Source organism: Pelophylax lessonae (assembly GCF_965119305.1).
Source record: "Pelophylax lessonae genome assembly, chromosome: 3".
NCBI classification, from domain to species: domain Eukaryota; kingdom Metazoa; phylum Chordata; class Amphibia; order Anura; family Ranidae; genus Pelophylax; species Pelophylax lessonae.
This window is the reverse complement of record NC_138770.1, coordinates 638,431,518-638,449,611: the sequence shown is the minus strand read 5'-3', so window position 1 is coordinate 638,449,611 and position 18,094 is coordinate 638,431,518. Positions and strand designations below refer to the sequence as shown.

The 18,094-nt window shown below is 41.8% G+C and overlaps 1 protein-coding gene across 1 annotated transcript in view; it reads right to left on the bottom strand.

The window, feature by feature from the left end:
* The window catches only part of CAMKMT (calmodulin-lysine N-methyltransferase), a 641,387-nt gene that overhangs the window by 591,720 nt on the left and 31,573 nt on the right, over window positions 1–18,094 (bottom strand). The window contains exon 3 of the mRNA XM_082249844.1: window positions 15,233–15,297. Within this exon, the coding sequence (XP_082105970.1) occupies window positions 15,233–15,297 (65 nt within the window). The remainder of the gene's footprint in view (window positions 1–15,232; window positions 15,298–18,094) is intronic.

The window sequence follows — 18,094 nt, the reverse complement described above, 5'->3', positions numbered from 1 at the left end:
GTGAGCTCAGCAACACCAAAAGACCCGGAAGACCACAGAAAACAACGGATGACCGAAGAAGTCTTTCCCTGGTGAAGAAAACACCCTTCACAACAGTTGGCCAGATCAAGAACCCTCTCCAGGAGGTAGGTGTATGTGTGTCAAAGTCAACAATCAAGAGAAGACTTCACCAGAGTGAATACAGAGGGTTCACCACAAGATGTAAACCATTGGTGAGCATCAAAAACAGGAAGGCCAGATTAGAGTTTGCCAAACAACATCTAAAAAAGCCTTCACAGTTCTGGAACAACATCCTATGAACAGATGAGACCAAGATCAACTTGTACCAGAGTGATGGGAAGAGAAGAGTATGGAGAAGGAAAGGAACTGCTCATGATCCAAAGCATACCACCTCATCAGTGAAGCATGGTGGTGGTAGTGTCATGGCATGGGCATGTATGACTGCCAATGCAACTGGTTCTCTTGTATTTATTGAAGATGTGACTGCTGACAAAAGCAGCAGGATGAATTCTGAAGTTTTTTGGACAATATTATCTGCTCATATTCAGCCAAATGCTTCAGAACTCATTGGACGGCGCTTCACAGTGAAGAAGGACAATGACCCGAAGCATACTGCGAAAGCAACCAAAGAGTTTTTTAAGGGAAAGAAGTGGAATGTTATGCAATGGCCAAGTCAATCACCTGACCTGAATCCGATTGAGCATGCATTTCACTTGCTGAAGACAAAACTGAAGGGAAAATGCCCCAAGAACAAGCAGGAACTGAAGGCAGTTGCAGTAGAGGCCTGGCGGAGCATCACCAGGGATGAAACCCAGGCTGTAATTGACTGCAAAGGATTTGCAACCAAATATTAAAAAGTGAAAGTTTGATTTATGGTTATTAATCTGTCCCATTACTTTTGGTCCCTTAAAAAGTGGGAGGCACATATACAAACTGTGGTAATTCCTACACTGTTCACCTGATTTGGATGTAAATACCCTCAAATTAAAGCTGAAAGTCTGCAGTTTAAGCACATCGTGTTTGTTTCATTTCAAATCCATTGTGGTGGTGTATAGAGCCAAAAAGATTAGAATTGTGTTGCTGTCCCAATATTTATGGACCTGACTGTATTTATTTTTTGAATGCATTTACACTTAGCGAACACATGCGGCTGAAGAAACATTTAGGCTTTTATAGGTTTTATCTTCCCAAAGAGAAATTCACACTCTTCACAATCACGCCTTATTCATGTCATCAGCTGCGTCTATATTTGTGAGCAACTATTTTCAAGGATGAATCACACGGAGGGCAAAATTACAACCAAAATATCAGATGAGCACCTTGAGAATAAATTGAGAATTGCTACTACATCCATCCAACCAGATACTGATGTGTTAGTTTATCAAAAACCGTGTCAAATATCGCACTTGTTTTATGTTGCCCTCATTTTCTTTTATAATAAAAAATATTACAAAAAAATGAAACGTTTTCTAACTCAGATAAGTACTTTGGGATTGATTTACTAGAACTGCAGAATCTGGTGTAGCTGTGCATGGTAGCCAATCAGCTTCTAACTTTAGCTTGTTCAATTAAGCTTTGACAATAAAACCTGGAAGCCGATTGGTTTCTATGCAGAGCTGCACCGGATTTTGCACTCCAGTTTTAGTAAATAAACCCCATTGTCTATACCAGTGATTGTTAACTTGTGATCTGCCCAACTTTTTCTACTCATCAGCCATCTTTATGCCCCGTACACACGTTCAGATAATCGGACGACTAATCGTTCGCATTTTGTAGCATGATACTAACATTAAATTCAACAAACCGTATGATTTTTGTTGTACGATTCGGGAAAAGCTTCCTGGTTGCTTAGCTACGTATCAGATGGTGCAAAACAAAAACAATGGCAGCCAGGCTTTTTCCATGCTATTTTAGTGTTTCTGATCATACGCGGTCTTTGTCGATCGATTTTTAGCGGACGCATAGTGTACTGATGAAACGATTGTCGTTCGCGGGGCTATCGTACGACAGAGGTTTTCCTGTTTGTCCCTTCAGATTTTGTTGGACCAACTGTCGTGATCGTCTATTTAAAGCTGTGTACTAACGATCAGATTATCATGCGATCAGGTCAAAAGCGAGTTCTATCCTACGATTAATTGGAATTTGTGTACGAGGCATTATTGTTATTTTGCAGATTTTTTTGTGTGGCCCAAGACAATTCTTCTTCTTCTTCAAAAAGTTGGACAACCCTGCCCTACACCTTTCTTGACTTAACTTACCTGTAATAAAGTATGTCCCATGTCATGCAGGCTGCTGGATCTTGCACAAAACTTCACTACAGGGATGCCCCATCCTCTTCCTGTCTCTGAACTTCCACTGATTTATTATATATATTCCAATAAGTTTATATATATATATATATATATATATATATATATCTCAGACTATAGAAAATTACGTACTAAGATCCGAGTTCTTCTTTACAATAAAGTTCTAGAGTCAAACCTTCTCTGCAAAACCAAAATGGTTTTTACATTTATCACATAGCTGTTATAATAGCAGACAGATTGAAATACTTTGTACATCATGCTGTTTTCAACCCCTTTCTTGCTTATTTTTCTACTGTCATTTTTTAGTTGAATAAAAAGAAAAAAAAAAAAACACAATAGGCTCTTTGTACATACACCATAAACAATGACAACATGAAGCACTATACCAACCGTAATGTGCAAAACAAAGCACATTTTTTACCTATCTCTCTATATTTGTGTTAGCAGAAATGATACAGGAGCTGTGACAGTAGCGCCCTCTGCTGCTCGCTCTCCTATTGCAGGTAATTGTTTTGCAATTCCAATTCCAATGCTGATGTCCTAGAACGGACTTCAGCTACTAAGACACGAGGGGTACATATTGGGGCTGATTTACTAAAGGCAATTAGGGTGTTTTTTTTTTTTTGCAAGTCTCCCAAGCTTTGTGAACTGAGGCAAAGCTCTGCTTTCATTTTCCTGTTTTCATTTTCTCCGCACCTGATAGGATCTTCTTTGCAAAGCAAATTTTTTACCGCATTTATAATGAACAAAATTATAAACGCAGCACTTGTTTTTGCCCCCATTTTTCATGAGCTGAACTCACAGATCGAAGGTCCCTTTCATACATGCGGTCCGTTTCTCAGTTTTTCATCCATCCATTGGCGGATGAAAAATGGACATCAATGCATCTCTTTGGAAAAACGGATTTAAATGGATGATCATCAGTTCATCCGCATCCCTCATCATCTGTTTTTTTTTTAACTGATCAAAGCTCTATTTTTATTCCGTTAAAAAAAAACGGATCGGACAAAAAATGAATGTAAACTGACAAATGGTGCATTTTTTATCCGTTTTTGCATTGGTAGTGGTTGTAAAAAAAACTGATGAAAAACTGATGACCACTGAAGAAAAAAACGTATGAAAAACTGATGACCACTGAAGAAAAATGGATGAAAAACTGATGACCACTGATGAAAAATGGATGAAAAACTGATGACCACTGATGAAAAATGGATGAAAAACTGATGATGACCACTGATGAAAAATGGATGAAAAACTGATGAATACTTCATCCATTTTGACATGACTGAACTGATGACAAGAACGGTCCACCTGTGCGAAAGGGGCCTTAGGCCCCTTTCGCACAGGCGGACCGTTCAGATCCGCCTGTCCGTTTTTTTGGCGGATCTGAACGGTCCCCCCATGCATCTCTATGGGGGATCAGATGTCAGCGGAGACATGTCCGCTGACATCCGATCCCATCCGTCAAATCTGGACGGATGGAAACCCTATTTTCCATCCGTCCAGCAGATCGGATCGGATGAGAACGGACCGACAGATCTATGGGGCTGTGACAGCTGTGTCTCCGCACACAGTGCGGAGAACAGCTGTCATTCTCCTGCTTAGCGGGGGATCGGCGGAGCGATCCCCCGCTGAGAAAAGCGGAGTCCGTTTGACGGACTGATGTGTGAAAGGAGCCTTAGGCCCCTTTCACACATACGGTCCGTTCAGTTCATCAGTTCAGTCATGTCAAAATGTATTGGTTTTTCATCTGTTTTTTTTTACATCCACTACCAATACAAAAACGGATGAAAAACGGACAGTTTGTCCGTTTACATCCGTTTTTCGTCCTATCTGTTTTTTTGACGGATGAAAAATAGGGCATTCATCCGTTCCAAAAAACGGACATTGATGGAAGCGGATGAAAACGGATGTTAACGGATGATCATCCGTTTTTTATATAGAGATGCATTGATGTCCGTTTTTCATCCATCGACGGATGGATGAAAAAAGGACAAACGGACCGTATGTGTGAAAGGGGCCTTAGAAAACCGGGATTCATCCATGAAGAGAACACCTCTCCAAAGTGCCAGACGCCATGGAATGTGAGCATTTGCCCACTCAAGTCGGTTACAACGAACTGCAGTCAGGTGGAGATCCCGATGAGGACATCGCGCATACAGATGAGCTTCCCTGAGATGGTTTCTGACAGTTTGTGCAGAAATGCTTTGGTTATGCAAACCGATTGTTGCAGCAGCTGTCTGGGTGGCTGGTCTCAGACGATCTTGGAGATGAACATGCTGGATGTGGAGGTCCTGGGCTTTTGTAGATGCTGGATGTGCTGGATGTGATGGTGAAGATGGTGGATGTGGAGGTCCTGGGCTGGTGTGGTTACACGTGGTTTGTGGTTGTGAGGCCGGTTGGATGTACTGCCAAATTCTCTGAAAAGCCTTTGAAGATGGCTTATGGTAGAGAAATTAACATTCAATTCACGGTCAACAGCTCTGGTGAACATTCCTGCAGTCAGCATGCCAATTGCACGCTCCTTCAAAACTTGCAACATCTGTGGCATTGTGCTGTGTGATAAAACTGCACATTTTAGAGTGATCTTTATTGTGGCCAGCCTAAGACACACCTGTGCAATAATCATGCTGTCTAATCAGCATCTTTAGATGCCACATCTGTGAGGTGGATAGATTATCTCGGCAAAGGAGAAGTGCTCACGTATGGCTCGTTTCCACTGAGCTTTCTGGTACGGTTCGGTTCGGTACGGTACGCTATTTATGCCGTTTCCATTATAATTGGTACCCTAATTCCGAACCGTACCGTACCACTTTTCTGGGACCCTTTCGTTGGGGTACCAAGCACATTAGTACCGTACCAACAGGGTGGAGCTACACTCTGCAGAACTTTGATTGGTTGACAGAGAATCGTCTATCAAAGCTTTCCTGCTACACCACGCCTATCATGAAAGGGTACTATTGGCAGTGGAAACGCGAGGTGTACCATTCCGAACCGTACCGTACCGTACCGAACCGAACCGTACCGTACCACTCAGTGGAAACGAGGCATAACATAGATTGTGAACAATATTTGAGAGAAATAGGCCTTTTGTGTACATAGAAAAAGTCTTCAATCTTTGAGTTCAGCTCTTGAAAAATGGGGGCAAAAACAAAAGTGCTGTGTTTATAATTTTGTTCAGTGTACTAAAGCCAAGGGAAAACGCCCTTGAAAAGTGAAAATTCCCTAACAAAGTGCATAGCCAAATTGTCTTTAGTAAAATCAACCCCCCCCCCCCCCCCCATGTTTGAACGTTGAAAAATCATCAACTGCTTCCTGTGTTTAATTTACATTAAGGCCGGGTTCACATATGTCTGTCCACGGGTTCATGCCTGGGGGGTCCGGCGCGTGTCCGTGCACTAGTGTGATTCGGGTCCACATTTTTGCCTAAATTCGCACCTGAACTGGACCCGCAGGGTCCTTTTGAAATCCACTCTGCGGCCACCTCGGACCAGTGTGAATTGAGAGCCAGTTACACTCACGTGTCATGCGAATCGGATGTGGAGTAACCTGCATATATGTGAACCTAGCCTGAGAGCATGTTATAAAAATGCTTGACATTTCTGTGTTTCCTATTGCAACATAGCAGTCATCTGTGTTTCCTATTGCAACATAGCAGTCATTTTTTTAACTTTAAGGAAAGAGAATCTACAGTGGGCAAATAATAGCTGCTCTACCAATCTGATAAAAACAGGCACAATGCATGGTGGTCTAACCATTTATAATATAAATACTTATTATTAAAACCCACAACAGTAACATCAGTCTGTATATGCAGTAAAGCATGCTTGTTATACTCACTGTGGAACCTAAGGGGTTAATCCTCTACATTGTGTAAAAAGGCTGTTTGATCCTGTCTTCTCTGATCCTCCCCTTTTCCCACAGTCCCCAATCTATCCCTAGATAGTACAGAGCCCTGGGGGCACTCTGCACATGCTCAGTTTGGTGTGTATTTATGGATTATTTTTTTTTTGTTGGAAAGGTGCATGTGATCAGCACAGGGCCAATCAACACTGTCCAGAGTGTCAGGGGTTCTATAGCCTCATAGGACAGTCAGAGTAGAATGAAAACTCCTCCTACAAGTTTTGACCAGACACAGATAGAAGTCATAAGACTGCTATATACTGCTGATGAGAAAAGGTATTTAGCAGTTTATATTTACTAAAATAATTGCCTTTCCAGCCTTATATTTGGCTTACTAATAACATTGGCAACAAGTTACATTTCTTGCCGGTCCAGGTGACCAACCTAGCGCTCTTGCTCACCACTAGAAGAATGGGTCTGACTGTCAATCTAATTTTTGTGATATATGGCCAGCCTTACACATACCTCCTCCTCACCCAATCCTTTAAGAGTACCTGCCTGACCCACAGCTAAACATGTGCAATTCATTTTGGTAGCAATGTAAACTCGGCCAAGTTTTTTGTTATTGGAAGAATCAGATGTATCCGAATCCTAAAATTTGTTTAGTTTATTTGTTTTCTAATGAATTCCAAATTTGCAGAACAATTCGAATTCAGATTGGTCAAAAAATTATCAACATGAGGGCAAGGTTCTTTGGGGTGGGGAGGGGCAGAGCCCCCCATCCCTCCATGTTGAAGGCATATGGCCCGGTATGGTCCTGGAACGAGCAACCCCCCCACTCCCTTTCCTGGCCTGCCGGGCTGCATGCTCAGATAAGGGTTTGGTATGTATTTTGGGGGGGGGACCCCAAGCCGTATTTGATTTTGGTGTGGGGTTCCCCTTAATATCCATAATTGAAGGGATTTTTTTCTGAATTTTCTATTGCCGGTGTCCTGTCGAATAGTGCAGATCGTCAGATAATTCGCAGTACTGACGTCACTCTGGCAATCAGCTGCCGTGATGAAAACTCTGTGCATGCGCAAATCGTCAGAGGCATTATGCGGCGATTAGCAAATGCAGTAAATCAACAGAACCGAATCAAAAAGTCACCTGCCCAGCCTCACTCACCCCTCCCAGGGGCAGCACATGATAGGCAGCCCTGGATTAATCGTACTCTAAGAGGCTGAGCCCAAAGCCAGAGTGTGACTGAGTGGGGTACACGAGAGGAAGGCCACGGAACCATGCAGGACATATCAAACTGCCTCCGGTGTTCTGTCGATTACTGCATTTGCAATTCTCGGATGATCTGCACATGCGCAGAGTTGATGTCAAGCCAGCTGTTTGCCAGAGTGACGTCAGTACTGCGCATGTGCAGACCATCTGAGACATAATCCGACGATCTGCACTATTTGACAGAACACCTGCATTCTTTGGTTTACATTTTAGCTCTCAGAGGGGAAGCCCGCTGACAGCTGATGAGTCATTGGTTATTAAGGACGTGGCAGCCGGCTTCCCGGCCCGTTCCTTAACAAGCAGCTATTCTTCACACGGAATTCGTATCGGTCGATCATTTTTCGACCGATCTGAATTTGAATCGTTGCGAAAAATTTGGAATTCGTTAGAAAATTAATAAATGGAACTAAACTAAACAAAATTACAAACAAATCAACAAAACTAAATTAGTAACTTAACGAATCTATCCCAAACTAAACAAACTTTTCAGTTCTGCACATGTTTAACCACAGCTGCCTCTTCTGTTATTTAAACAAGAACACCAAGATTGAAGACATTGTTCCAAGACCTTACAGGGAAAACAAATTCTATTATATTAGGAATGTGGCAGTGTATGGCCTGCTGAAACCTGGGCAGCAATTTTTGTTGAAGCTGCACTAATACTTTAATGCTGCGTTTTCCAGTCCCACCAACAGTGCTTGCTTTGTAGGTAATCTAACATATGTACAGTCAGTCATGAGGATCTCAGCAACAATAGCGGGACAAGGTCCTTAAAGTGGATGTAAATCCCATTCATGAAATCTGACCTGGGCACATCTATCTGTAGTGTTTACTTATCTCTCTTCAAAGCTCTAAGTCCCATGGCTTTCTCCTGCTCTGTTCTGCTGTTATTAGCATAACATCTGACAAGTTCAACTGAGATAAAACCAGGCTGAATTTTGCGTTGGGGTGGGTGCATAGAAATAGATTAGCAGACAGCTGGTCTATTCACAGCACAACTCTTCATGTTTCATGTGGAGAGGGGGTGTGTGCCTTTCCTCCAATCAGCTGTCTCACAGTGTATGGCAAGAATCCACACCCGCAGGCGTATCAGGATGAGAAAATTCTAACAGAACGTGCACTTTCTAAACAGTATAGAAAGTTGAAGACAGTACATATACAAGTAAAACCTATGTAGGGGGATTGGTTTCCTCTCTGTGTATTATATGAGGCTGTTCACTTCACTGGGTAAATGTGAGGGTTTACATCCACTTTAAGGGGGTAAAAGCCAAATTACAACCCCCACCCCCCAGTTCCATAAACTGTGAATTACCTCATGTTATAGGTTGCCAGTCTGGCTCTTCATGCTCCTCTGTCCTGCTGAAGAACCCAAGGCAGCCATCAACTCTGCCTACCCCAGTGCTCAATAATTCAGTTGTGTGAATAATTGCAAATCATTAATTTTAGGTAAGACTTTTAGCCCAGTTTGGGAAACAAAGCTTCAACGAAAACCTGTGCAGATCGAAACCAGATTCTGCACAATTCTTTCATTTTTCATGTTACAGGTTTGAAATTTAGATCAATCATGTATTTTTTTTATATGCACAGAACCGGTCAAATTGAAAATATGAACTGCTGGTTTTGTACATCCCATTATAGTTAAACCCAAAAAAAAATTCCAAAAACATGCACTAAAACTTACAAAATCTCATGTTTTTTATTAAATAAAAAAAAAATGAAATTACAAATTTATGTAAATTTAAATTGTGCAAGCAGTGGAAATTTAAAGTATGCAAAACCTTGAAGTGTAAGTTCACCCCCCCCCCCCCCCAAAAAAAGAAAATAGGAGATGAATTACCAAGCTTTCATTGTCAAGGGTCCAGGGACTTGAAAGTCGTGCTCTTCTTCCCCTTCTTTCCCTAGGGATGCCGGGACAAGTCAAAGAGATTCTGATTTGTGACAGACGTGACCAATCTAAATTGCTCTGATCCCTTCTGGAAAAAAACCACGGCTTTAAAATGCAGCTAAAACATCCACGGAGGCAAGTACAGGACCAGGGGGGTGGAGAAGGTGTATGGCCTTAGTTCACCTTGTCATTTTTTTTGAAAAATTTTTTGTGAAAAAGTGAACTTACACTTTCAGGATTTGTATACCTACAACTGCCATGTTTGCACAATTTTGGGTTTAGATAAATTTGTTAACATTTTTTTTTTTTTAATTTATTGGAAAACGTGAGATATGTTGTAAATAATTTTAGTGTATTTTTTCTGAAATTTTTTTTTTTTTTTTTTTGCACAACTATGATGGAACGTACAAAACCGGCAATACATATTTTTAATTTTATATTTTCTGCACATAGAAAATATATGATTTATGTTTAACTTTTTAAAACTGTAATGTGAAAAATGAAAAAATTGTGCAGAATGTGATTACTCTACAGTAGAAAGAGGGTTAAATGAAACCGGCCATGTGAGAAATACGAACTATAAACTTTATTTAATTTCAGAAAATAAAAAAAAAAACTTTCCTCCTTTCTGCAATAAAAAAATGTCCCTAAAATTATACTGAATTAATTAGGTCTCATTTTTTTAAAAAATTTCTTGTGAATATTATAAATAAAGTTTGTATTTAGACGAGCAAATAATGTTAAGAGCATGGTTGCACCAAGTAGAATTAAAGACAAACAACGACAGGTCAAAGATATCCCTATGTTCCTGAACATGTCAGGATCTTAAAAATGCAAACTTAGTAGATGTAAGGCCTGTGCTTTTATGGATCATGGGAAAAAGATTTTTTTCTTGAAGGATGGACAGTCCTTTAAAAATTAAGCATTTCATCTGTTGCAGTACCCAATTCATAGTTTATGGATTGAGATGCCCATGTGGATTGCTCTATGAGGGGAGGACAGTTCGGGCCACGCGCACTAGGTTTGGTGAACATCGTCGCTACATAGAGCAAAAAAAAGACAAACAAACAGTGTTCCTCTGCACTTTTGCGAGGTGCGTGGAGGTAGCACGGAAGGTCTTGAGCTTTTTGGCATCAAGGCCCTATCCATGTTCCTCCCTGAAGGGGTGAGGTTCCCACGGCTATGTAGGCGAGAGACCTTTTGGATTTTTTCTCTTAATTCCATGTCCCCCGAGGGGCTAAATGAAGAGCTAGTGGTCAGTACTCTTATCTAAGGTCTAGTATCTTTGGAGGGAAGAGAAAAGGAGAAAGAAGGAAAAGGAAAGGATAGAAAGAATATTTTTGAAAAGTGTTTTTCTTTTTTTTCTTTGTTATTTTAACCTTCACACATGGAACTAGAAACTTCTTAAAACATTTAGGAACTAATTTAGGTTTATTTAAATGCTTTTAAAAAAAGGGTTTTTAAAAAAGTTTTTTTTTAAATGTTTTAATTCATCATCATAAATTATATATAATGTATCCTTGATGGTTATTTAGGTTGCTTTTTTAGCTCTTTAAACTGTTCCCAATGTGATTAAACCTCTCCTGGTATGGCCCCTTTAAGAAGAGGAACATAGGAGGGGTTAGTGGAGATCAAATGTGGTTGGGAATTAGTGTGGGCGTGACCTGAAGGAGGCCACACCTCCAAAAAGCTTCGTCATAGCAACGAAAGTGGGTGCGTACAGTCGATCCGTCTCTCCCTCCCTACCATCTATAGTCTTCCGGGAAGGCCGCGGCGTCCTTGTGTAGTGACGACTGTGCCGGCTGATTTGGGTGTATGGGCACTCGGGTGAGCACGCCGGGGCACTAGCGAGAAGGACCCTGATCCCGCCATCGGGTTCAGCAGCGATCGAGCTCTGTATGGCTTGAAGGGGCCACCCAGGAGAGGAGAAGAGGATAATCTATTGTACATGCCCATATTACCTAGGATTATCTGAGTGCATCTACTACACAAGTTAAGTTTTATGTCTACAATAAAAGCAATATTATGCTAGGATGGCCTTGCGCTTGTTTTCCTTTGATTTTTTGCTCATATTGGGAGTATCTCACCAAAAATGACATTTTTGTTGCAGGGGATGCCTGAAATCTGACTTGTATCGTAGTGCAAACTTCTGGGAAAAATCAGTGAGCCAATCACACAAGCAGGAAATGATGTTTCTGGAGTCTGGTCAGTATACATTTTGTGTACAGAACACCCCCAGGTAGCCATATTGGATTACCAGAAAGTACAGCGGCTGCAGACTGAAAAGGAATGGTATTTTTTTAATAACATTCAATTACAAATTTGACTTGGGTCGCAATTGTATACGCTATTTTTTTTTTTTCTTTATTTGGTATTCCCCCCCCAAAAGTGAAGTTACCCTTTAATTAACTTCTTGCCGACCGCCCCACGTACATTTACTGTGTGGGGGGGGGGGGGGGGGGGCGGCTCCTGTGGACAAAATCACGTACAGGTACGTAATCCTGCACTTCCGGGTCTGCGGCGATCTACTCCCGCTGTGATTGGACATAGCGGGAGTCAATCAGCAGGTCCGCCGGGACCCACCGATCATTCCCGATAGAGGCAGAATGGCGGTCTGTCTATGTAAACAAGGCAGATCGCCTTTCTGTTAGTAGGGAAGACAGAGATCCTGTGTTTCTGCTAAGCAGGAACATGGATGTTAGGATTGAGTTCACCTACTGGTGGCACTGTGTTGCCCTGGACTGAATGCTGCAGTTCCAGTGTCCACCAGCAGGTGTTTCCCAGAAGCCAGCAGGCTTCTATGATTACTTTACCCCTGTGTTCAGCTGCCAGCTTGCTATGTAAGGCTGCTCCTCCCTTTCCCAAGTGCGTCATTATTTTGATTGCCCCCTTGTTGCCAGAGCCTTGTTCCTGCGATCCTGAATCTCAGCTATATCTATCCTGTACCCCTGTGCCTTGCTCCTGCTCTCTGCTCATGTACCCCCTCTTCCTTGCATCCCTGTATTCCTTGTTACCCCGTCCCTTATAAGGTTGATATTTGTAGATTGTCAGTTCATTAGTTATTTTTGTCTTTGGGGTGGGGTTTGGTTTGCTGGTATTATCTATGTTCACTGGTTGTTGTGTATGCTTGTTTGTATGTTTCGCTGTAAATAAATTTCACTTTAAGGCTATCTACATTGTTTGGTCTCAGTTTCCATGTGTAGCTATGTGTCTGGTCTCCCTAGCTGCTGCTGAACCCTGACAATGGATCTCTGTCTTACCACAGTTAAAGCACCTCCCCCTCAGTTAGCAAGCACCCCCTAGGGACACATTTAACCTTTAATAGCCCCTGATGTTAACCCCTTCCCTGCCAGTGCCATAAGTACAGTGACCATGCATATTTTATTGCACTGATCACTGTATTGGTGTCACTGGTCCCCAAAAAAGTATCACTTAGTGTCCGATTTGTTCACTGCAATGTTGCAGTCCCACTATAAGTCGCTGATCGCCGCTATTACTAGTATAAAAAAATAGATAAAAATCCCATAAAAATATCCCATAGTTTCTAGACGCGATAACTTTTGCGCAAACCAATCAATATACGCTTATTGGGTTTTTCTTTCCAAAAATATGTAGCAGAATACATACTGTCCTAAAATGATGAAGAAATTAGATTTTTTACATTTTTGCTTATCGGGTAGGTTTTATAGCAGAAAGTAAAAAAATAAAAAAATATATATTATATATATATTGATGATAGATTAGGCAACAGCATGCAATGTCAAGCGGCAGCTTCCAAAGCCAACAGAATATTAGCATGCATAAAGAAAGGGATGTATTCCAGAGATAAGACTATAATCCTTCCACTTTATAAAACTCTGGTCCGACCGCATCTGGAGTATTCTGTTCAGTTCTGGTCGCCAGTCCTCAGGAGGGATGTGTTGGAGCTGGAGAAAGTCCAGAGAAGGGCAACTAAACTAATTAGGGGATTGGAGGACCTTGATTATGAGGAGCGTCTGCAATCGCTTGATTTATTCTCCCTGGAGAAGAGACGCCTGAGGGGGGACATGATAGCAATTTATAAATATCTTAATGGGGATCTCAGCTTAGAAAAAAAGCTGTTCATTTGAAGGAATTGCATGAGGACTCAAGGACATACAATGCGATTAGAGGAGAAGCGTTTTAACCTCAGGCAACGTGGTGGGTTCTTTACTGTTAGGGCTACAAGATTGTGGAATTCTCTACCACAGGAGGTGGTTTCTGCGGGTAGTATGGTGACTTTCAAAAGACTCTTAGACTTGCATCTCAAGGATCAGGAGATTAAAGGCTATGTTAGATGATTACAGTCACACACACCTACACAGGTTGAACTGGATGGACTATTGTCTTTATTCAACCTCACCTACTATGAAACTATATATATATATATATATATATATATATATATATATATATATATATATATATATATTTATTTTTTTTTATTATTATTTATTTTTCTGCTTTTTTTGTTTACAGTAAACCCCCCTCCATCGCTGAGGTCATGTTCCAGACCCACCCGCAATAAGTGGAAATCCGTGAAATAGAAATACCCCATTTAAATACACCCTAGGCATGTTTCTATAACTTTCACTGTACTTTTAAACGTATTTTAAGGTCTTTAAACACACTTTAAAAACCAATAGAAACACATTTAAACACATAAAAGATACTGAGAGATAGAGCAAGAGCAATGGAAAACGCACAAATATTTAATTAACAATGATTTCATTAATAAAACAATAGTAATAGGTCTTACAGAAAAAAAAAAACGCAAAATACCGGGACTGCGAAAACTGAACCGCGATATAACGGGGGGGTTTACTGTATAGCGCAAAAAAATAAAAACCGCAGAGGTGATCAAATACCACCAAAAGAAAGTTTTATTTGTGGGAAACCAAAAAGAGGGGCATAGGGTCGCAATGGTCAGATGTTTAATTAACGCAGTATCGTATCGCAAAAAATGGCCTGGTCATGAAGAGGGGATAAACCTTCCAGAGCTGAAGTAAAGTGGTCGAGCAATAAAAAAAAAAAATAAAAAAAACACTTTCATCTTCTCAGCAATAAAAAAATTCTACTTAATTAGGTTAGGTGTTGGTTTTCTTTTTAATTTTCTATAATTAATAAACTTTTTAAAAATATAATTATTATTAAAAAAAGATAAAAAAAAAAATACTGACTAATTATATTGAGAACATCACTGGCGGGCCACCAATAAAAACATTTAAATTTTTTGCTTTTTAAATATTGTATACGACATTGGCCAGCTAGGAGTGACGTTTAGAACCCGTCCTTGGCAGTCAAAAGGTTGATAAATAAGCTGGTTTGGCACACACGGTGCAATGTGCTAAATAATTACAGGAGATAAGTCGAACTAAGCCTTTACTATTTGTTGCCATGTCCCTGTCATTCTTCCCACATTTTTTGCTCCAGTCACAATCGGTTCCTCTCCTCAAAGCGAGGAATTCCCCTAGTTTTTGAGAAACGCGGTTCTAACGTAGACATATTTATACAAAGCTTAGCACATCTGCCTCTTATTTGACCTTGCAGATAAATTTGCCATTCATAAAGCTTTCTCCCCCAGGCGTACAAACTGTTTTGAGTGTATTCAGTTAGCAAGGCTTTAGCTTCTCATTCCATAAGGCTTTCTGCGGCCTAATCTATTTGAATGTACCAGCTGCCTTCCCCTCGCAGTTACGAAGCCTGTCAAAACGTATGCAGATCATTCATAATTGCTGACTGAAAAGAGCCGGGATTACATGAAGCCCGCAGTGCCTGCCGCACTGGAAAACAATTAAATATCGTCAAAATATCACAACAATTTTCACACTTTTGTCATGGAAATCGGCGTCACGTGAAAACAATGCACAGGGATTTGAAACGGAACAATGAAATCAGAACTTACACACATTTCCGGTATTGTCAAAACTTGTCAGGATGTCAGAAACATTTAGAGCTCCTGTGCGGTGCCTGAAATAAAATATTGGATTTGAATTACTCGTCTTTTTTTAATTTCCGCTGGTGCATTAGTACTAATGACAATTTAAAGAAGAATACAAGTCAAAAAAAGAAAAAAAAGAAGGTTTCAAGCAAATCTACCTGCCGCTGGCAAGTGGGATATTTACAGTGGGGAAAATAATTATTTTATCCCTGCACCCACTTAGAAAGAAATGAAGGGTCTATCATTTTTATCATAGGTGTATTTTAAATGATCGAGACAGAATATCAACCAAAAATCCAGAAAAAAAAAAAAAACATAACACAAACTTTAGAAAATTGAGTTGCAGTTCAGTGAGTAAAATAATTATTTGATTCCCAAGCAAAACATGGCTTAGAACTTGGTGGAGAAACCCTTGTTGGAAAGCACAGAGGTCAGACGTTTCTTGTAGTTGGTTACCAGGTTTTCACACATCTCAGGAGGGATTTTGGTCCACTCTTCTCTAAATCCTTAAGGTTTCTTGGCTGTTGCTTGGCAACTCAAAGTTTCAGCTCCCTCCTTAAATTTTCTATAGGCTTATGGTCTGAAGACTGCAACTCCGTGACCTTAACCACTTAAGCCCCGGAGGATTTGGCTGCTAAAAGACCAGGGTTTTTTTTTGCGATTTTTTACTGCGTGACTTTGACGGACAATTGCGCGGTCGTGCGACGCTGTACCTAAACGAATTTCACTTCCTTTTTTTCCCACAAACAGAGCTTTCTTTTGGTGGTAATTGATCACCTGTGCGATTTTTTGATCATGCGCTATAAACAAAAAAAGAGCGTAATTTTTGCAAAAATAACAATATTTTTCACTTTTTTTTTATATGAAATTCCCCCCAAAAAAAATGTAAAAATCAAAATTTTTTAACATTTTCGGCCAAATTGTTTTACGCTACATATGTTTGGTAAAAAAAAAAAAAAAAAAAAAAATCGCAAAAAGCGTATTTTGATTGGTTTGCGCAAAAGTTATCACGTTTACTAACAAAGGGAAAGATTTTTGTCATTTTTGGTGTTTTTTTTTTTTAACGAGTAATGGCGGCGATCTGCGATTTTTTTTGCGGTACTGCGACATTGCGGCGGACAGATCGGACCCTTGACTGACATTTTTGACACTTTTGGGGGTACCAGTGACATTACTGCAGTAATCAGTGCTATACATATGCACTGTTACTGCAAAAATGACACTGGCAGGGAAGGGGTTAACTTTATTGGACAGGGAGGGGTTAAGTGTGTCCTAGGGGCGTGTTTCTAACTGTGCAGGGACATGGCTATTGGTGTAAAAGCAAAGATCAACGGTTCTACATAGTAGAACTGTCAGATCTTCATTTTTACACCAGGGAGAATGACGGGCGGCTTGTTTACATAAGCCGCTCCGCCTTTCTCCCTTCACAGGAGCAATCGTAGTGTGACCGGCGGACATCGAATCCGCCGGACACACGCACTGACTTGTCTGTGAACGAGCCGCGGCGGGCGCGCGCCCGCCCGCAATAGGCTCGCAAGTCAGTGACAGGCGAGTGACGTATCGATACGTCACTCTGCCTGGCCGGGGCTGACCGCCGCAGTATATAGTCGTGCGGCGGTCGGCAACCGGTTAAAGCAGACTTCCACCCAAAAGTGGAAGTTCCGCTCATTTGTTTCCTCCCCCCTCTGGTACCACATTTAGCACCTTTCAGGGGGGAGGGGGGGGACAGATATCTGTTTCTGACAGGTACCCTTCTCCACTTCTGGGATACGGTGTCGCGGTGCCGTCCCTCTGATGCTTGGTCCCCTCCTCCCTCCGCCGAGCCAATAGGAATGCGCAGTTTGCGCAAGGCTTCACTGCGCAATGCGCAAGGCTTCACTGCCGGTGTTCTATCAGATTTCCCTACCTACGTCATTTCCGGTTGAGATCAGCTGTGGATTCGTCGTGCAGCAGCCTTATACATCCTATTGGGCATGCGCAGAATAGGTAGGGAATTTTGATAAAATCGTAAAGGGTCAGGCAAAAGTCCAAGTGTGCATGCGCCAGCGCATGCGCACCAACGGATCGGGCAGCGGGATCTCTTATAACAAACATCCATCCGATCTCCATGGCCCACACTGCACTGACCCGACACTGCGCCGAGCCGACACTGCACCGACCCGACAATCCGATCTCCATGCCCCACACTGCGCCGACCCGACAATGAGACAGTGGGCGTGCGTGTGTGGGTAGGGAATAGGATTGTCCCATTGTGTGCCATGGAGATCGGATGTATGTTTGTTATAAGAGATGCCGCTGCCCGATCCGTTGGTGCGCATGCGCCCACTCATGCGCAGTAGGACTTTTGCCTCACCCCTTACGATGTTATCAAAATTCCCTACCTATTCCGCGCATGCGCCGTAGGATGTGTGACACGGCTACAGCTGGTGCATGACGAACCCGCACCGGAAATTACATAGGTAGGGAAATCAGACGGGGTAGGGTTTTCTGATAGAACACCGGGTCCCCTTACCGACAATTGGCTGGACTCAAGGACAGGTAAGTGTCCTAATATTAAAAGTCAGCAGCTACAGTACGTGCACAGTATGTGTAGCTGCTGACATTTAATTTTTGGAGGGGGGGTGGAACTCCGCTTTAACCACTTGCCGACTGCCCGCCGCAGATATACTACGGCAGGCTGGCTCGGCTGCGCCAACTGACGTATGGGTACATCGATTCGTGGGAGCGCTCCTGAGGGCGAGCATGCGACTGCCCCACTAGGCAGCAGGGATGTTGATCCATGAGGTGGGCGGCCGCAATTGCCACTGGGCACCCGCGATTGAGCCC